Source organism: Acinonyx jubatus, chromosome A1 (genome assembly GCF_027475565.1).
Source record: "Acinonyx jubatus isolate Ajub_Pintada_27869175 chromosome A1, VMU_Ajub_asm_v1.0, whole genome shotgun sequence".
NCBI classification, from domain to species: Eukaryota; Metazoa; Chordata; class Mammalia; order Carnivora; family Felidae; genus Acinonyx; species Acinonyx jubatus.
This window is the reverse complement of record NC_069380.1, coordinates 229,207,530-229,229,130: the sequence shown is the minus strand read 5'-3', so window position 1 is coordinate 229,229,130 and position 21,601 is coordinate 229,207,530. Positions and strand designations below refer to the sequence as shown.

The 21,601-nt window shown below is 46.2% G+C and overlaps 1 protein-coding gene across 5 annotated transcripts in view; it reads right to left on the bottom strand.

Annotated features, from left to right (window-relative positions):
• Window positions 1–6,417: 6,417 nt before the first annotated feature.
• The window catches only part of SEMA5A (semaphorin 5A), a 472,280-nt gene continuing 457,096 nt past the window's right edge, over window positions 6,418–21,601 (bottom strand). For all 5 annotated transcript variants that reach the window (XM_053202211.1, XM_053202205.1, XM_053202198.1 and 2 more), the window contains 5 exons: window positions 19,421–19,591; window positions 17,743–17,898; window positions 16,273–16,320; window positions 11,696–11,907; window positions 6,418–9,025 (listed from right to left, as the gene is read on the bottom strand). In XM_053202211.1, coding sequence (XP_053058186.1) covers window positions 8,906–9,025; window positions 11,696–11,907; window positions 16,273–16,320; window positions 17,743–17,898; window positions 19,421–19,591 — 707 coding nt within the window. In that variant the 3' untranslated portion in view covers window positions 6,418–8,905. The remainder of the gene's footprint in view (window positions 9,026–11,695; window positions 11,908–16,272; window positions 16,321–17,742; window positions 17,899–19,420; window positions 19,592–21,601) is intronic.

Here is a 21,601-nt window from a genome sequence, read left to right as displayed (position 1 = left end):
GAAAACAATCACAAGAAAGAAAATTGTGGCACAGCACTTGTTTATTTCCCTCGCTTTCTAAACTGACCACCAAATGTAGGTTCTTTAAGGGATGCTTTAAAATTTTAGTATTTCATAGAATAGAGATGCTTAGAATCCAACTGAATTGGTCGGGGATGGAGTCTGGGTGATATTTATTAAAAACAAAAACAAAGCCCAAAACAAAAAACTCCCCAGATAACGTGCAGCCAGAGCTGATAACCACTTTGACTGTCAACGAGCTCAACGGGGGGAGAACAGACCTCCCAGAGAAGCTTTAAGAAATTCTTCTTCTGGGACTCTTTTAGCACTAACAGGCGTCCAACCTTGCAATAGGAGTGAGGTCTTTTAAGCGTGCGGGCAGCCTGAGTGATCAGGGCAAATACAGATTTAAAAAACTTAAACAGTAATTATTTCATTACCTGTGGTTAAGAACAGCTTAATCATTATAACATGCTTCACTATATATTTTTATTATGTTAATTTTGGCCTCCATATTAAATGGGCTTTTTCAGCGTTTTAGTCATTTAAAAATTATACATACATATGAAATTATGCATATTTTGTCTATACGTGTGTGTATATTATGTATGTACATGCATATATATACACGCATACAGACAGTTGGCTGTTGAACAATGTATGCATGATTTGTATTTTTTATTAATATGGAAAAGGACTGTAAATGTAAATTTTCTCTTATGGTTTTCTTAATAACACTTTCTTATCTCGAGCTTACTTTATTATAAGAATAAAGTATATAATGCATACAACATAAAAAATACATGTGTTAGTCGACTTTCTGCTATTGGTAAGGTCAACAGTAAGCTATTAGTTGTTTTTTGCGGGGTGGGGGGGAGGAGGGTCAAAAGTTACATGCGGATTTTCAACTGCTGACGTCAGTGCCCCTGACCCCTGTGTTATTCAACTGTGTATTGAAAAGTTGAGAAAGAAAGAGGTAACAGGATCATGAATACTGAAATATGAAATGTGGCTTTCACTCAACAGAGTGGGCTTCCTGGGCCATGCATCTTCTGTGCTCATGCTAACTGACAGTCAGCAGTTCATTCTAGAAAAGTCTTGTTTTATGCAAGAAATAACGGAATACGGTGTGCTGGAGAGATGAATATAACTTAATACATTAACCTTCCACAGGATCTGACACCAACTCCTAATAAATTAAAACCCTGATTGGCTTTCCTTGTCACATATGTCCCATTACCCATAGAAACATTGCTAATGCTTCTTGACTGTATCACAGAATCATCGTGAGGCTGGTGGGGCCAGTCTCGGCCACCACTCAAGATGCCTGAGGATCTGCAGAACAAACAGGAGCTTGATAGGGGATTTGTGCAGAAGGCTGTCCAGTCTCACTCTGATGGAACCCTCCAAGGAGCTGTCACGCCTTAGCACATCCGGGAGCACGGAGACTTTGCGGCTATGCGAAGAAGAATTGCACTAAACTGTTTGCTAAATGGTAGGATTTATTTCAATGCTCACATACAATTGCATGAGACAAACTATTTACATAAAACATAAGTACAAAAACTATAATACAATTTATACTGTACATAATCGGGATTCTCTTATTTCGTCCCCCAAAGTGTTGGCAGGTAGAGATGGGAGGGAGGGGATGCTATGGAAGGAAAGATGGCACTCTGAGCAACACTCAGGGTCATTCTTCCTGAATTTGTTTGAAAAAATATAATGAATTGGGTTGGATCGTAGAAACTGGCAATTCACCGAGAGCAGTGAGTGAGCACGGCATTCTCCCTTCTGGAATAACAGCTCATTTTCTTATAAATATGTTTGCTTTCCTCAGCGTTGGGACTTGGAGGAGGTGTGAGTTGGTTTCTGCTGATTGGTGGGTAACACCTGCCCCCCCCCCGACTGCCCCTTCTCAACATTTTCCATAGTTGACCCAAATGCAGCAACGGATGAGCTGCCGGCCTGGGGTGCCACAATCAGTGTCTCAAACTGACTCTTGAACGCAATGCACCTGTCAGGTGTCATTAAACAACATTCTTGGATACAGCGCCGGACAGCTCTCTCCAGTGAGCATTTAAGACCAACAAACTGATGAACAGAAAACATAAAAGTGAAGACTATTGGAAATTTGTATTACACATTTCTAATGACAAGGTTTCAAAAGAAACCTTGAAAAACCAAATGTAAGGACTAAAAAAAAGGGGGAGGTGGCACCCAAGAAAGTGAAGACAGATCTGCAATCCATGAGGATTCCAACTGGGCAATCAAAACTCCGTTTTCTCATTCAAGGGAAGGGAAAGGCAACACTGTCTCATCTACAAAGCTCCATTATGATTCATACATATGGTCTTTTAAAAACTAATTTTAAGGTCAGTAACTATCTGCAAGTTTACCAAGGGCTGAAGTTGGCTTTGGTTGGAGAAGGTTCAGTGAAAAAAAGCAAAACAATCCCAAGGAAGTTTATTTTGTATCACAAAACAGCAACAGCAAATTCACACAGAATGAGGCATTTAACATTTCATAACGTCTTCAAAAGTCACATCAAGGGGCGTAACACGCAAGCTTCGTTATACGCTTTTGAAGAATCCTACAAGGGAGCAAGTTTGTGCATTTTCTTTGCAGATGATGTAGAGTTTCAGTGGTGACTGTAGGTGCCTGGGTTGAAGGTTCACACTGTGCTTTCCTTCAAAGTGCAGAAGTTAAAGTTTGATTTTGGCCAACAGTCATGGTATAAGAGAAAACACCTTCAGCAGAGAAAACACTGTTAACTTTCTTAACCCAAATTAAGGGTGACAACTTTGTGAACTTGTGAAGCAGTTTTGAAATTGCCTTAAAACACACACACACAATGTTCTAGGTGGTTCTCACTCCACTCACGGTATCTGTGCCAGCTGCCACGAGCCTGATTTTCCTGTACCTTGGACTTGCCTGAAAGGGGTCAGTAACAAAAACCCTAACTTCTATAGACACCACATCGGCATCCCCACTACAGACCAAACACTAAGGTGTTTTCACGGAAGATGTAAAATTAAGGTGATGTCAGTTTCTGGAAGGCTGAGACCAGATTAACCTGAACTCTGAGCACACTTCTGCACCTGTTCCGGTGCTACATGCCCTACCCAGTGGGGGCAGACATGACACCCGACTAGGATGTGCTCCTTGGTCATTTTCTATTCCTGAGTTCAAAGAGACAGGTAAGAATGATTTTCTTCAGAGTGTAGCCAGTCAGTCCTCTGCTTTGAATTGGAACCAACAATATCCAGATGGGAGGACAAATCACCATCTTAAACAAGGCACTGGCAACTTTGTATAGAGAAAATGAAACTCTCTGCACTTACGGAGGATGGCTAACAATGCTCTCTTCTTAGTGACATGACAGAAGGACTGTTTGGATTTTCCAGAATCCAGATTGGGCTCCCAGCCTGTATTTGTGTAGCATTTGAACTGTTTTGAACTACCATTTGAACCACCGTTCACCTAACATTTGGGCCACTTGGCCTTTCAACCAAAGCTAAAAAATAATAGGGTTGTGGTCAAACTACTGGCCTCAGATTTCTTACTGAATATGAACAGATGGAGTGGATGGTATTGCCAGCCCAACATGGTGGTTTAAGAAACGCCACAGCATGGTTTTCCACCTCTCCTTTGCTCCTTTCAGGTTTTTAAATGTCCTTGACTAGTTATCCTCATCATGTCAATACAGTAAAACCTGTTTGCTTGAACAAAAATGGATTCTGACTCTGGTCATGGGTAATAAGCTTGATTGCTTTCTGTGGCAGAACTAATACGATCTTTTGCAAATACTATGAGACAGCTTACGCTAGGAAATGAACATGCTGTCAGGCTCCGCTTTGGGTTTTGATGATGTTCTAAGTCCCTGTGCGGCATAAGCTATATTTTCAAGAGAAAACAATCCCTGTTCCTGATGCTTTTGTAATATAGACCAAATTTTTGATAATGTGACATATGACATATGAAAAAACTTTGATTCATCTACTTCCCAAAACATGTATAACACACCCTTAATATAGTCCATAAAAAAGGAGTATAGAATAGTCATTACAGAAATTCCTGCCAATAATTCAACAATGCATCTTGTTCATTACTTGTCAGTTTCCAAAAGAGAAAAGCAAGGATTCCAACAACGTATTTCCCTGTGTTTTATCAGGCTATCAAAACAGATAACATGAATACCTCGAGTCGGCATTTGTAGAGTTACAGAGCATCTTTAAATCAGTTATTAATGACCTCAATAGGGGAGAGCAGCTGAAATAAATTCCACCATGGCTCCTGGCCTCCAAATCTTTTCTCTCACACGGGGATACACCGTGCAATGACTGGCATTTCTTTTTGTGCATTTCTCAGGCCAAAGTGACTGTTACTTTATGTTCTTCCATTTCATTCCCATTGAGAGAAGCAAGGGCTCAGAATGGCTTTCTAGTTTCTGATAATCATAGGTAATCAAACTTGCAATATTGTGTCAACGTATTATCACCAGGTCAACAAGAATTATCATGACATAATGGAGACATTAGAAGGGATGGAGGCATGGGGTAAGCCAACGCGGTCTGAGAATTCCACTTTGCCCCATCCTATCCTGGAAAGCACAGCAGAGAGTTTGCATATGAGTTGATTCAAGGTAATCATTTTAGTCCCCACCTTCATGAACATTGATTATTGGAGCTGGAGGCTTAGGGACAATCCTCTTCTGTGGAGCACGGCTGCTTTGAGGCAGAAGCACTTCACTGGATCCACCGCTGGTACCTGCTGCCCCTGGGGAGGTGCCCCAGAGCCTTCTTTTGAGACAGAAACGCGAAATTTGGAGTTGCCCCCAAATGCCACACAAGAAAACCCCACTGGAGTGTAAAAGACTTCCTGCCGGAGGTGGTGTGACAGTGCTGGGGAAATGTTCGCGGTTTATTCGGAGAGCAAGTGATTATCATAGAGAAGCATAAAGATACGTGTGAATTCAAGCACTAGCAAAGCTGCACTTTGTGCATCAAACAGGTATTTGGACAACATGACTAGCTGAGTGCAGACTCCTACAGACTTCAAATAAAGTCTCCTCTGATCTTCAGTTTCACCCGCGTGTACCCCAGCAGGTGGCCCTGGGGACGCGGCATCCCCCGTTGGGACTCTGTCACAGCTTGGAAGGCTCTGCCCCGCCAGTGCCACCGCAGCCTGGGGTGCAAACGCGCACCCTCGTGGGCCGGGGGCCCCCACGGCCTCACCCTTGTGCTGACAGAGCAGGACACGAGGGCGCCCGGGGCGGAACGCCCTGCTGTCTGCGCAGTGGATCCCCCCAGGGTCCTGGCTTCAGACCCACAGAGCCGGCGGGTCCGGGCTCCCCATCCGGGACCGTCCCTCCCACTCGGCCCGTAGCCGCCGCCTCCCCATCATCCCACACCCCCTTACTTCCTGCCCTTTCCCACCTCCTCTTCTCTTTGGCATCGGCTCTCGAGGCAGTGGGGCCAGACCCCGGTCCCCCTGGGCACGCGGGCGGCCCCTTCCCGGGGACCGGGCTCCCCCCGGGGCAGGGGCACCCCGCTGTCCCCGCCGGCCACCCCTGCACCTGCCCTGCACGCGAGGCAGCGCCGGGGGTGAGCAGGCTTGGGGCGCCCCCGGAGGTGGGGGCTCAGGGGCCCCCACGGAAACGGGTCCCCGGCGAGGGGGGCAAACGTGCGGGGCAGCGCCCAGTCCGGTGACCGCGGGGCCTCCGTGGGGCAGAACCCACCCGGCCCCAGACTCCTCCGAAGTCCCAGTCCTGTGACTCAGGGTGACACAGGCCCGGGGCTCCTCACCTCCACCCACCCACCCACCCCCCCCCCACCCCCCCCACCCCGCGAGGCCTGGGGAAGGGCCCTGCTGTGCGGTCCTTCCTTCGGGAGGATGCAGCCCCCTGGTGACAGTCCCCTCTGGAGAAAGGACCCTGAGCAGCACCGCCCCTGGGACTCCCTTCCAAAGAATTTGAATGTGAGACTAAAAGCCAGTGTCCTAATGAAAACCAGCCAAGCTTCAACCCTATCCAGAAATAATCCTAGAGATTAAACTGGGATTAGTGTCATTTGAGGTTAGGTTCAGAGGGGGTGCAGCTTTAAAATATTAGTCTCTGTCTGTGCTGCTTGGAAGGAAAGAAGGAAGGAAGGAAGGAAGGAAGGAAGGAAGGAAGGAAGGAAGGAGGGAAGGAAGGAAGGAAAAGAAAAAGACAGAAGGAAACGGTCATTCAGAAACTTACAACAGAACCCACAGAGAGGGAATCCCACACTCAGCCCCCAGGGAGGCTCCTTAGGGAGGAGGTCCCAGGGGAAGTGGTAAACACCACCGTAAACACCCACCTGGGCTCACGCAACACAGGAGGTGTGAGGGGAGGCACAGACACATGAAAGCTAGAAAAGCAAGTTACTCCATAGCTGAGGACAATACTTCGACTATATTTGAAATGATTCTAAACCAATTGAAACTCTGTGAAATAAGAAGAATGCGAGAGAGACAGAGGAGAGAGACAGAGAGAAAGAGAAGCCAGAATAATCTGTCTTTGAGGGGAGTGTCCGGGAACAAAAACGAGGGCCTTGCTTTGCAGTGATAAATCCAGGATGTAGGTAATCGCCAACATGACAGTTCGGTGTGGAAGGTGGATGCTGTCACGGGCCACAGCATGACACTGACTGAAGTCCAGCCTCGACAGCATTGAGAAAGCATTTCCAATCAGGTCCACTGAGGCTTTCTTGAAATTAGTATCCTCTTTCCTTAGGGAAATAAAATGACCTTTTAAGCTTAGAAAACACTCGGGGGAGGGATTCAAAAAACAACTATAACATGCTTCATGGTGAAGGCGTTTTTCTTATAGAAAAGTGATAACACCAGTTGAAAATCTAGCTCTGGAACAAAGAGGAAACCATCAGACTGAATTTCACCTCCTGAGTGTGGACTTTGGCTCTGTGCGTCCAGACAGAGTCGTCTCAAACAGCAGACAACAATGCAGGAGAGGCCACATGAACTCCCCACCAGAAAGACCCAGAACACCATTCGCTTGCAATCTACCAGGCCTCTCTGAGACCACCTGCCATTTAAAATTGAATTTTAGTACAGTAGCTTCTGGAAGCCTGGGTACATGGGAGTATTTTCAATGCAACAATATTCATTAGTAAACATGGGATTTTTTTTTCCCCCAACACTTTCTGAGATTGTTTCTTTACATGGGGTAGGATAAAAACATGTGTGCTAATAAGTCTGTGCTCCTCAACGCCCGTGCTATGTATCTTCGGAAACCGGAAGGTTCATTGAGCAAAAAGAACACATTTTACTGACCACTTAGGCATCAGATGAACAGTTTCAATCTTGTTCTTACTTTCGAAGACTAGTCAGCCAACTGCCATGTATTATTTATCAGTTGCTTATGAGTAATTTATCTCGCTTTTTTTTTTTTTTTTCCTTTCTGGACACCTCTATGAATAGTATTATAACACTCTGGAATGCTTAGCAGTGATCAATGCTCAGAACCACAGGGATCATTAAAAACCTCACATCCCTGCTTTCTCAAGGTACATCTTGAAATGCCGTTGCCTCCATGCAGGGAGAAGCGGGAGGGGGCAGGTAGGAAGGCAGCACTGAGACAGAACCCAAAGGCACCAGAACTGGATGTCTCCTCCTCACCTGACCCGGAGGCAGCAAACAACAGCTTGGGGGGCACTTTGCTATTTACAGCGCGGGGGTGAAGAAAGCCAGCTTTACACATCAGTAATGCTCTGGGAAGGGGATGATGGCCATACACTAGTTCTATCGGGAGATAGAAATTAGAAAGTTGCCTTTCATTAAAGGTCACTTCTTTCAATCCTTTCCATAACATGGAAGATAAAAAAAATAAAAAATAAAAAATAAAAAAGTCGGTTCCCATTACATTCCAGTATTTTTAATGCTTTCCCCCATTGGTGTCATGAATGTTTAAGATTTTTTCTTTGCGGGGACACAGAAGGTGTGGCGTCTATCCAAATGTTGAGCAAGTGCTGGTTTTACGGGTCGTCTCTTCAGGATGCTACTATGGACTGGACAGGGGCGGGGCTTCCAGACCAACCGCATGGCAAGGAGCTCCCTGGAATGCTGTGAAATCCAGGAGGGAGACTATGGCTAGCCTCGTAGCATCGCACGGAACGCTGGACCCTTCCTTGTGTCTGTGGCTCTGGTCTGTGAGTGCACCTCCACCAGGGATAACACAGTAACTGCATTAAGACCGGGGAAAGCGTGTGTCATACCTCACGCCATCACCTCCGCAGATACAAGCCGGGGTGAATCCCTGCCCTTCCCCCAGGCAAGAACCGTTCCAAGTCCAAACACACAAGTCGCTTCCACGGATTCCACAGAATTATTCAGGTTGGGAAGACAGGGGATCCAGGGTGCAGAACTCTATGGCCACATTCGTATTCTTCGTTTCATCAAATACTTACAGACCTAACACGCCTTATGGAGAACGGGGACTCTCAGCTGAAGTGTCTCTTTTGTTGGATTAAAACATCATAAAGATTTATGCCCCAGAGCAGGAAGACATTCCTATTTCTAAAGACTTCTTCCCATGTGGGTGGTACATTTAGTAAAAAGCTCAAGAAAACAAGTGACTTGTTAGAAAAAAAATGGACTGAACACAGTAAAACAAAACAAAACAAAGCCTCACACCATGGCTCACTCAACAATGATCAAGCATTGAGACCAGATTTTCACGACATCATATTTAGATCTGTGTTGCTTTTAAGGATGTCTGTTTTTGGTAGCAATGGGAAACTCATGGCTTGAAATGCACTTGAAATGTATCCAAACTTCAACTCTGAAGTCTTGGAAACATGGGCAGTCATGGAGCACAGGCCTTGAGGAACTGGGGAATTACAAGAAGCCAAAAATATAACAACTATTAGTACTCATCGTAATTGTTGAGATCTGTAAAGTAGGCATTAGAATAGGTTTTCCCAGTGAGATGCGGGTTGAAGTATTTGTTTCTTTCCTCTAGGATCAAGTTGTTTTTGTTAAATGCCTGTAAAAAGGAAAATGATTAAGGAAAAGATTTAAGAATACTCCATGGGCAGTATTTCAGAAAAAAAAAAAAAAAAGAATATAATGAGCGCACGACTATGCTGAATATGAACTCCCTGCTAAGGTTCCATTGTCTTAAAAGGTGTTTTCTCACTTATTTGCTTCCTCACGTTATTTGCCTTCCTGAAAACCTGCCTCGTAACTAGAATGAAGCTGGTGGTTTTTGATAAATAGATTTGGAGTATTCCAAACCTTCAAAAAACCTTAAACTCTAGTGACTTCAAATCGACACTTTGAATGTTGTGTAACTCTTTAAGCAGCATTCTAATTATCATGGATACGTAGGTGGAAAAGAGATTTTGAAGTAGATGCATGCAATTTCAAATGACTTCGTTGCTCGTCATTCTCTACACTTGTTGAGCATGAGACGAGGAAACAGCCATTCTGAGTCACCCTCTGGGCATTTGCCAGCACGACAACCCTGCTCAGACCCAGCCAGGGTGTGCACGCCTACAAGAGGACCAGAGCTCCTGCCATAAGTTCCTGCCTTGAGCTGAGCCTGCAAAAAGTCAGTGACGTCTGCCCCAACCACCTTGTGAGTAACAGGTGCCTGCTACCCTCTCTCTGTCTCCTGCTCACTGCTGACCTGGGACGGGGGACTGCCCTTCCCCAGGCTCCTGGGATGTGTAAGTAATAAACCATGGGACTTGACTTCTTTTGGGCGAGTGTATTGAAACTGTGCCTTCAGTCAAAACAAGCCTGGGGTTTCCACTTCCCCAAAGTGGGAGCTCGGCTGCAGAGGGAGCTGCCTGCCGATCCCATGGGGGTGGCCTGTGCCTCCTCACTCCACAGGTCAGAGTACGCATATTCTTAATTTGACACACCAGCTATGGGCCCCCTAACACAGGCTCCTGTAGCCACTTCTGACACAGATGCCCTTCCTTATTAAGTCATTAAAGGCACCTATACTTCCAAAATGCTAAACTATGCCAGGTGGAGTGCAAATATTGAAAAAACTGAAATAAAGATGCAGGATGGTCGGCAGAGGCCAACTGTCCTGGACTGGTCTGGGCAAGGTATCAGAAGAAAGTTCCAGAAGGATCCTCAGCGCTACCCTGCTGCCCTCGTAGAAATGAAATTTCTCATTATCTCGAGTGGCTACTGGATCTTAAGTGAGAACAGAAGACCAGCTAAATTATCTTGAGACACCTGGAGTGACACACAAGTTGATAGGTTGGAATCACATTTAGAGGAGCCCCTTTCTTGGGTTCTGAAGGCTTGTTTGGAAGGTTCTTGCTCATAAAAGGAGCTCCTGTTCCTTCTCATACTCCGGGATCTCCACTCTGAGACATTGTGAGGGGCGTGTTATTAGTGCCTGGTGCTTCATTCCCCAGCCCTAGCACGTGATTACTATAAGGTGCTGAAGGGTTCTGGATCCTGGGGGTAAGCAAGGCCCATGGGTAAAAGTCAGCTGGCTCTGTCTCTGTCCAAGTGCTAGAGAAGGGGGCCTCGTGGTAGGAAGGAAATAAGAGAGGGCACTGTGGATCCCAGGACACAAGCCCTTTCAATCACCTGAAGTTGTAAGTGCTAAAGATGTTCCATATTCCCACACGGGAAGGAAATCAAAGGAATTTCAAAGGAGATCATAGCAGAGAAAGAGTCTCCACGTGCTCCCTAAAAATGCCCAGGGGAACCACCAACTTAACAGGAATATCAAAATGAGAATTCCGTTCCTTCACATGGGTGGTAGGGCACACTGGGTGAAGTAGACAAGAGTCCTTGATGTCCTTCCAGTTATGCCCCCGACCTCCTGTATGTTATCTCATTTAAACCGTGCAACAAAGATATGACAGTACATATTGCTATACCCATTTTAAAGACGAAGAAACTGAGGTTCAAAGAAGTAACTAACTTGTATTCCAAAACCTGATGCACAATGCCTCAAATAAAGACCACATTTATTTTGTCAGGCACTAGTCAAGACATAGGAGAAAATGGAGGCTCGGTGACTGTGAATGACTAGCATTAAGTTTACTCAGTTGGTGACTCATGAACTCAGCTCTTTCTGGTCCAAAGCGGATGCCCTTTCCACTCTTTCTTCGTTCCTTAGAACTGGCCTCTATTTCTGGGTGGATCACTGAATTAATCACCCGCTGGGAAAATCTAACAGAACACTTCACCCCACACCAGCCACATAGCACTTTTGCAGCATGCAAAGCTGAAGAGACTTCATTATGCATACAAATTATTTGAAGATAATTTTTATAATAATGTGACAGTTTTTCTCAGGATCCCATCGGGGTGATTCCAGCAATGAACCTGTACATCGGATTACCCAACCCCGGTCCTCGTTACCACTGTCTGGCAAGTACAGGTCCTCGGCCTGGAGCTCTTCTCTTTGACAAGACCTCTCTTTGAACGTGGAAGGCACCGTGGAGGCAGAACTGGACAGTGGCCAATGACTCAGTGTTTTCCAGCATTTTATTTGTTGCCGCTTCTGTGTCCTGTTTCTAACCCACTTCCCCATATAAGATGCCACCTTTTTTTTCAGGCAAAGGAAAGCTGAAAAGGCAGCTCATCATAAAGCACACCTATTACCTTCCCCTCCCCTCCTTCACTCAAGCCACCGCCCCCGGGGTGCTGCTTGGCCATCTGTCTGCCGATCCCTTACCTTGATGGCTTCCACGGAGTCGTACTTGTCCAGTTTGTTAATATGGTTAGTTATGCTGGTGTTGAGAGGGGCAGGAGCGACAGGGTGGATGACGGTGGCGTCATGGGACTGCTGCTGGTACCGCTGGCAGTAGGTGTAGACGAGTAGCGTAAGGAGGCAGCCCAAGATGGAGCTGCTCAGCCCCACGGCAATCATGTGGAACACGTTGAACTCTGGGAAGACAGCATCACAAGTGACGCTACTTTGGAAGAGAGCACGCTACTCAACAGCTCAACGCACTCGGATGAGGACAGAAAAGCAAAATGAAAGGCCCCTGACCAATTCCAAACTTCAAGCAATCACAGGACCTTCCTGTGAAATGTCACGGCCACCAGGACACTCCCCCCCAGGAAGTACAGCTTATTTTGCATCAAAGATCTTATGGATTACAATCGGGTTTTTGGACATCACCTGAATGCACTAGCAGAAGCAATTTTTTTTTAAAGGCTTGTACAAGTCTGCTTGTTTGTTTCAAGTATGGCATGATTTCTGGTCTATGGGGTTACTTGAGAACATGTTTTCCATGCTCCTTAACCAGTGGAGGATCCCTGCCTACAGCCTGGCTGTGCCCCATGAACAAAGTGAGAACGCATTTACTGCTTCCAATCACTGCTCAAAATTACTGTATTTTGGAGACCTTGTAAAGAAAATGGTTTAACCAAAGAAATAAAGGATTTGTGCCAAAGGAATAAAATATGATCTTTTGATAGTCATGAAATAGCCCTCTTTTACATATTTTTGTTTGTGTTAAGTAGCATCTTTGGGCTATTTTCCTTGAGTTATAAATACAAGATGTAGAAAAAATGAGTGGACGTGGATTTCTGTCTCTAATATGTGATTGGCTCGAGGGACATCAAGGTAACATAACTAAGACCTTTGTAATGTCTGAGAAACAACCAAAAGAAATTACAGATGTTCATCATGTCTTGGTAAAACGTGGTACAAAAAAAGTTTCCAGACTTTCAGGGAATAAAGACATTTGAGTAATGCTCATGAAGCTGGACTTAGTGAAAATCTGGTGAAGGACAACACACCCTTAGTTTTTCTATGCTGTGTTGGCTCTATGTGGCCAACCTGTTGCCTGTGGGTTATTGGTCCCTGTCACCTGCACAGGGCACCTCCCGAGGACTGCCTTTCAGCCACAGTGTCCCCTCCATCCACCACCAGGGGGCGCAGTGTCACCCACGCTCTTCCCAGATCTGTCCATCCTGCACCCAAATAGAACCATGAGAATGCCTGCTAGGCACACTGCAGACACCAGGTGAGTCCCAGAGTGATAGCAAGAGGCCGCCAGGCTCTCAGGGAGAGAAGACCTGCAAGTTTGTCCGCTGCACCCAGGCCCTGGGGTGTATGTCCCTCAACTACCCTGGCTCCTCCCTGAGGACTTTCAGAGTCACATTCACCTCAGCTGGGTCCACTCACTGAGGTGCCCTCACTGTCCCCACATCCTGACGTCTCCCTCAAGGCTGTGCCCTTTGCTGGTCCCAGATGCTGCGTTCTGGGGACCCCTGAGAGAGGGAGCTGCCTGCCCAAGTGAGCACAGAGCCTGGGTTCGCTGCGAGCCACAACCCACTCGCTCCTACCTGAATCCTAATGCAGGTGTCCAGTGTCTTCAGCACCAGGACCTGGATAATCCAGGCGGAAGTTACTAGAATATTCTACAAGTCATCTATTCCCCAACACCCACCTGTTTTTCACTTTTTGGTTCTTTGGTCAGTGGTTTAACAAAACGAAAGCAATTCATAAACCTCTGGCCTTTCCCGATTTTGTCTGGAGCCTCTAGAACTGGAGACCCCCAACCTGGGAAGGGTGGACAGAGCATCCGGGGAGCTTTCCACCAGCGACCGCCCGAAATGTCTACTATAACATTGAGGCTGTGCCCAAGGTAAGCAAGAGCGGATCTCACATATGTTGCCATTGTTTTATACTTTAGCCAATGGGACTCCCCAGGGTCCATGCCACCTACCGGTAAAAGCACTGTCTGCTGCACTGATAACAGTTTATTGTAACATATGAAAGATGTATGATGCTTTCCGTATGCAGATGCTTTGTCATCAGTCCAATGAATCGTGCTTGCAGGTGCCTGGGGAAGGCTGGGGCCAGCTGACATCTTTATGAGGATTATATAGTCTTTGTGTCTCGTGCAACTAAAAATAGCTAAATTGAAAATTTTCAATAGGCCTATGCTTTTCCGCATTGGGAAAGATAGTGCCTATTAAATCTCTTTTGAATTTGCTTAGCGTGGCTCTTTCCTTTGAATATGTTTTTTCTGTTGTTTTTGGTCAGTAGTGTTGGAATAGAAACCCACTAGCCAGTTGGCTCAACTGGCTGTTTTTCTGTACAAAATTTGATGGGTTTTCCTTCAAATGGAAAAAAGACATCTATGTTGCCTCCTGAAACATCCCGAAACATTTTGCTAAGTAATTCCTTTTACCTCTCAGCCCTACACTCAGATCCATACAACCTCTTACTTGCCTAACCTGGTGGGTCAATGTTAGCAGCCTAAAGGTCTAAAGACTCAGTTCTGAATATTATAAGATCTGTGTGACTTAATCAACCGCATGTCAAGGTTTGATCTTGGGTTGGGGAGCCAGTTAGCCCAGCTGACCCAGACACACAGAGGCAGCACTTTAGGATTGGGAGTGGGCTTTGCATCACGTTCTCCCAAGTGCTCAAGGCCTTGAAGGTCTCCCGTATCCTAACCCAGAGAGGGCTGGCCACGGAAAATGGTTTCTAAGCCTGTGGCGGGCGTGGAGGGCCAGTCAACTCTGCAGAGGCAACTGCTGGTTGACTCCAGGTTGTGCCTTGGCCTTCCCAGAGGACAAGAATAGTCCTTAAGAATTCTGGTTCACAGAATCTTGACCTACGCTGCCTCTGAGGGCAGCAGGTGCCCCCAGGCCCCGGGTCCAGAGTGTCCAAGAGTATTTGGAGCTGCTGTGGCTCCAGCCCCTGGACACAATCCTCCCAGACACTCACTGCCAGGATACTCTTCCTGTGGCGCTCTGGCCTTAAAGCTCACACTCAGATCCCACTGCCTGGGTCCACACCCTGGCTCCGTTGCTGACTTCCTGGTGACCTTCACCCGTGGCCTCCTCTCTCTGACTCTCAGCAACCCTAATGCAGACGACAGTGCCTAGCTGCTATCCTTTTCCTAGAATTTGCAAAACCCAAATCTCTGGCACCTGATTTTTCCTCGCTCAGCTGGCAGCAAAGCATGACTTGACCTGACCCAGTCTGCTGCAGAACGGACTAGAGCTGCAGGGGGAGTGTTAGCATTTTCACTTTGCGCGCATCTCACAACAGCATCATTAAAGAGACTGGTTACAGAATGTGGCCCCGGCACTGCAGCGTGTTATGTAACAGACATTGCATGCCCTGTATTACCCATCTGAAATCTGGTGAAGGCTGGATTCTGAAACCCTTTCCTATCTGCGAAGGTTCACATTAAGGAACTGTGGGCTGTGGCACCTCCACGAACACTCTCTGTGAGGATCAAACGGGACGCTTCTTGCCACTTAATTCAGTGACATATAGTGACTGATCTTACAGCTATGATTATTTGCATGGGAGCTGGTATATATTTATCTTCCAGCTGGATCCCAAGAGAGTAACTGTCAGTCTGTGAACCCACTGAACTCGTGTAGGTCAGACACCAGACCCTGCATTTCTCAGGCACTGGGGTCTTTTATGATACGACTGTTGGTTCCAGAAGGGCTGGGGCTATTTGTGTCTCCATGATAAACTCAATGTCCCTCACAAAACTCCAAGAGTGGGTGGTCAGCTAAGATTATTGAATGAACAGATCGACAGCTACCTAAACAGAAAAACTGTGATGGTGGACTCTTAATTAACGTAGCTAATCACAGTAAGTACATTCCTAAAACACACCCACGAAGCTCTTGATTCCATATGAACACAGAGACAAAAGCCTGTGGCTGAGCTGTCTGGGACTCCCCTGATGGAATGGATTCTGGAAGGAATGGGTATTTGTAGGTCACCAGCCACATGTATGAATATGCCATCTCGGTGTGGATATCGGGTCGGTTTAGCAAAGGTGGACGGACAGAGGGTGGGCTTTGATCAATGGACCGTCAACCCATCCTGCTCAGACAAGATAAACATAGACAGTAAAGTCTAAATTTATCATGAACTGGAACCAGAGATTGTGATTTATATCATTTGGGTCTGCAGAAAGTTTAAAAAATTCCTCTAGAGGTGTAGGTACAACCTTACACCCCATTATAATTTTGTCGCTCCAGCGGCCTGGAGGTTTGAAGCTGGCTGCCATGGATTTGTGATGATCCCAGTCTAGCTACTGCACCTGAGAACCACTGATCCAGATGTCAAATATTGACTATTTGTAGTTACACTACCAAAGTGGAAGGGGTTTGGATCAAGAGTTTCTCCAGTCAGTTTTTCTTGGCCCAAACATCATATGAAACATATGGGAAGAGAAATGATTAGAAAATAACAGAAATCAACGAAACACTAGTTTAAGAAAAAAAGTTAAAAAACATTAGTTAAAAAGAGGAACTTACCCCCACACCTTTTCTCTTCTACACTACTGGATCTCGCCACAGATACTTCTGGAAAAAATTAAATCATGACGTTGGGTGTTGGGAAGGAAGAAAACATCAGTGGTTCATTTACAAAATATCTAATGATTTCGAGTTTTATGTGAGTCCAAGTTCCAAAAGCTTGACTAATTGTTAAAAAAAACATTCACATGTGCTTCTTTGTTCTAACCAACCTGAGCTGTACTTGGTCAAGGTCATCTAGATGGGGAACGAGTGAGATTCATTACCACAGAAAGAAAAGGCTATGGTCCTTTGGCTCGAAACCAAGGCACTAACTTCGAAAGAAAGCCAAGTATGTGCTGGTTTTCCGCTATCATATATTCTGCCAGCTGTGAGCCCCACAGCATCTGCCTCGGTCTTCCCACCTCCGATCTCTGGTTGCATCAAAGCCAGCGTCGTCAAATTCCCTGCAGAGGGGGGGGACTGATCCACTGGAGCTCGAAGAAAATTGCCACAACAAATAAAGTCCCCATTCAGAGCTCACTCATGCTCTTTGCCATGACACACACAAATACACAAATATGATGCCAATGAGGGAACAGATCCCGAAAACGTTTTAACCCACAAGGATCAAGGATCAAACACCATGTCAGAAGACCGGAGACGTGATTCTTTCCTGTAACGAGAATTTTTCTCTGCGTAACAAGAATTAGCAACGTGTCTCTGGTTAAGAAGGAAAATGACACAAGGCTTGCAGTTCTATACCATACAAGATGGAAGTGCCATACAAGACTAACGCTACTAATTTTCTGTAACATACGATTACCTTTTTCCGTAAGTGGAAGAAAACAAGGTAGTTACCTATAATTATCTTGAAACAGGTTGCTCTCTGCTTTGGTCTACATCAGTCCTAAGGCCCACAGTGGACATGTACAAAATGACTTACAAGTATGTAACACTGTGCTTACAGTGAACATGTGACAGATGATTTGTTACCATCGATAAGTAAACATCAATTTCACATGGAAAAGCCTATTGGCAAAGGGCCAGCTAATCCCTTCTCCAAGATGAGCCCCCTGGTACATTTCTATTTTCCCAACTATATCAAAGTTGCAAAAGAATTGTCCCCTTTCCTCTGTACAAACACCTGCACACAACATTACAGAAGCATGTAACCTGTTAAAATACCAAACTAATCTATTTGAATTTTTTTGAGCAGAATCTTCTCACTGTGTTATAGTCAGTAAATTGTAAAAGACACTGTGCTAAAAAAAAAAAAAAAAAAACACGTAAAACTCACAGCCTAAATGCAACCCACAGTTATCTGTAAATCTATCGTCTAATTACCTTGAAACCACAAGAACTGATAAGATCATCTCTGTTTCACCAAAAGTGACCTCCAAGGACAGCTAACACTCCCACCTATGACTCATCTCCTCTCTAAACAATGGAAATGATTTTGTTCCCCCCGATAAGCATCTCTGCTCTTACCTGGGATGAAATTGGAATCAAACACACACGGCCGGCTCTCCGTGGTGTTTCCAGAACACTGGCTGCCCACAGGGAACAGAAGGATGCACTGGCGGGCACGGATCTGGACTCCAGACACGTCACAGTCAGACCAGTCTGACCACTCCGACCAGCTCTCTGCAATGACCAGAAGGGGACGGGACAACACTGCCCACTGAGATCGATCGACCTGGAAGCACCACAGGTCACATACGTTACATTAAATTTTCATACTACAATTTTAACGGGTCTGTGTATAAATAAGATGGACAGGTAGCCTCTGACCGCTCCAGTAAATAAATTACACACGGGCATGGATAGAAGAGCTGGTATGCCTTTGATCAAAAATCAAATGTGCTTAAAACACATTTTCTAGAACCCATGTTATTTTACTGCTTTCAACTCATTGTACTAGACACTCAATAAGCTAATTCGTGAGGTCCAGCAGTGTAGACATGGGCAGTGGTCGGGGGAGAGAGATCAGCAGTAAGGACACCATTTTTCACCTGGCAATGCTCCCCAATGAAGGCCAGCCCTCAAAGGTTTTCCCGCAAAATTCCTACAGGCCTCAGAGCTCGAGCAAGAGAAATGACAATGTGTGAATGAGAAAGCCCTGGTTGCTGAAAGGGGTGTCGAATGCTTTCGCTTCTGTTACAAAAACAATTGTGCAGAGTCAATATACCAAAGTCAGGCTGTACTTGAGGAAGAATTTATTTTATCCTGTGTTTACTGTTGCCTATGTGCGTAAGATCGGTGCACGAGTCTTGAGTTAAGGCCCCGAGCTGAGTGATAAAAGGTCACTTCACCCCGAAGTGGAAAATTTGCTAGGATTTGTTAAATTCGCCCAGGCTTACGGATGTGTGAAAAGAGAGAGCAACCCTTATATTTTAAGTAAGGGGTTTAAAAAATATAAATAAAAAAGAACTCTCTGTATTTTTTTGAAAATATTAAACACATTAAAAAGACATGTTTCTATGCGGTTTGCTTTTTTCCTCTTTTTAGATTTAAGCATCATCTTTGCATTACAGGGGAAGTTTGGAAATCAGACGTGTGCCTTGACTCACTGTAAAGACATGACATTTTTCCTCAAAAATGTGTCAAGTGCCAGGTTTGAGGATGACTGAGAATCTGGTTTCTAGGCACTGTTCTGTATAAATGGAACCTTCCAGAAAGATCTGCAGGAGCAAGTTAAAAACAAAAAAGGATGAGCGTTTCAATGTCAAAGTTAGACTCAGAAGAGGGCACCTCATTCATTCCTAACGGGCCCTGTTGGGTGGGGAGGCTGTTACAGTGCACCCACTGGGCACCTGTGCTAGCCAGCCTCGGAGCTTGCCCACCCCCGTCCCCCAGACCTGAGGCCGAGTCCTTCCCAAGGGCTCTCCTTGCTCCCCACTCTGATTTTCAGATCCCACTACCAGGTTTAACCTTCTAATGAGACATTGTGATAACGAGTTTCTGTTACTAGTTGTGACACTGTTGACGTGCTGGCAGCTATTTTAATGCAGAACAGTGGGATATGGTCAAGGATAACTGTGAGGGATGAGGTGCTCCTCTCTTTCAGGATTTGCTGTCATGGGCTACCATCAATTTCTCCGTTTCTACATCAATCAAGGGAAGAGGCGAGTCTGCCCAGAATCACGCAAGCCTCCTGGCTGCTCACCGGGGCAGGGCTGCGTGTTGCAGAGAGCTTCCTCCGTATGTAGCCCCAAGCAGATGTCTCCTCCGTAGGCTGGGGCCGGGTTTGTGCACGAGCGGGTCCTCATGTAGTGTCCACCGCCACAGGTCGCCGAGCATTTTGACCAGGGAGACCAGCAAGACCACACGCCATCCACTGGGAAGGGACACAAAGGCATATGACTTCTGAACTCCTAATGTGACCAGCCTGATGCGGCCGCAGATAGAACGTGCATCGTGGGAGGCCATCTGCACACGCCCCTGACCGCTCCCAGGGCTGTCTGGCCTCTTCCTCCTGGTGACCAAACCAGTTTTGTGTATTTCTCCCTCTGCTTTCTCGGTTCCTCTTACTTGCTCTTTCAGGAAATGTTTCCAAGCATATAACAAGCAAGCACGCAGAGAGCCGAGGAATGCTATGTACGCGTAACAGAGTCCCAGTTCTGGGAAGGACCATTAACCACATTCCGTGGTCATTACTGGGAAGGCCAGGGAGCGCTCACCTTTGCTAACCACAGAGTGGACCTGCAGCCAAGGATCAGCAGTTGTGGACACAGGCTTCCTTACTAATTGCATTACGATGTGCTCCACGAGAGGGGGATAGAAAAGAGCCAACGGGTCCTGGCAGGAACCGTGAAGGATGCTTCTAGATGGGGGCATCAAACAACTCGACTAAGCATAAACCACGCTGCCTTGGAAGTGCACTGACAGCAGAGCAAAGACAGGAATCCCCAAGATCTGCAGCCAGACTTCAGGATGATAATGCAGGTGAGTTTCACACGAAGGGCGTGAGGCATGACTGGTTCCATGACTGCTGGTGACCCAGAGCATGACTCCCGTTCTCCCCAGGCCGGGCTCCTGATACCTGCCCACGGGCCTCCTGAACGCTGGGATCAGCGGCCTGCCTGGCTCTGGGACTTCAGGGCTTGCCTCGCGTTAGGTGAAGTTGCTAAAGCAGACACCTCATCTGGCTTCGGTCTCTGCTACTGTCATATCTGACCCGAGAGACAGAATCCGAAGGAGGCTCCAGGCTCAGAGCTGTCGGCACAGAGCCCGACGCGGGGGGGCTTGAACCCACAGACTGTGAGATCATGACCTGAGCTGCAGTGGGATGCTTAACCCACTGAGCCACCCAGCCCCCCCCCCTCATTGTTACAATGAAAAAAAACCCAAAAAACAGAAAAACAAAACCATTTCAAACCAATTTTAAAAAGAGTCTGTGACCTAACTGGGAACTTTGTGACTCAAAAGTTTATACATTTTACTTAATAGGCAATAAGGTAGATTAGAGCCTGAGGGGGAACCCGTCAGATATATGCCACAGGCTGTGACACCAGCAAAAGGAGGCAGTCAGGTGTTTGCCTAGAATTGTGTAAGTTTCAAAAATCCTCTCCCACATCCAATCTTACTGGGAGGATGCTTGCTGGCTGTTCTTCCCGGAGCTGAAGTTTGGTCTCTAGCACATATACTTGCACACCCCCAAAAAGGGTGCCCCTAAGTCGTAGTGCCTTAGAATGACAGGTGTCAAAGGTGTCAGAGTGTACACGGAAAAGTCTGGAGCTCAGAAGGGTCTACTGACTTGTTCTAGATGGTTCCAGAGCCCAATTTAGAACCAACCACGTGATCTGAGGATTCTTCACTTAAAAAAAAAAATTAATGTTTATTTATTTTTGAAAGAAAGAAAGAGGCATGGGGGGGGGGGAGAGAAGGGCAGAGAGAGAGACCTAGAATCCGAAGAAGGTTCCAGGCTCTGAGCTGTCAGCACAGAGCCCGACGTGGGGCTCGAACTCATGGACCGTGAGATCATGACCTGAGTCAAAGTCGGACGCTTAACCGACTGAGCCACCCAGGCGCCCCTTGTGGCTAATGGTAGACCTGCTGACCAATGGCCAACAGGTATATGAAACGATGCTCAACATCACTCATTATCGGGGAAATGCCAATTCAAAACCACCCTAAGACATCCCCCCACCCCTGCCAGGATGGAGATTATAAAAAGAATGACAGACAGATGATAACGTTGGTGAGGATGTGGCGAAATTGGAACCCTTGCACACTGCTGGTGCAAATGAAACCTGGGGCGGCCGCTGGGGAAAGTACTATGGCGGTTCCTCAAAAAATGAAAACCAGAGCTACTGTGTGATCCAGCAGTCCCGCTTCTGGGTATAGA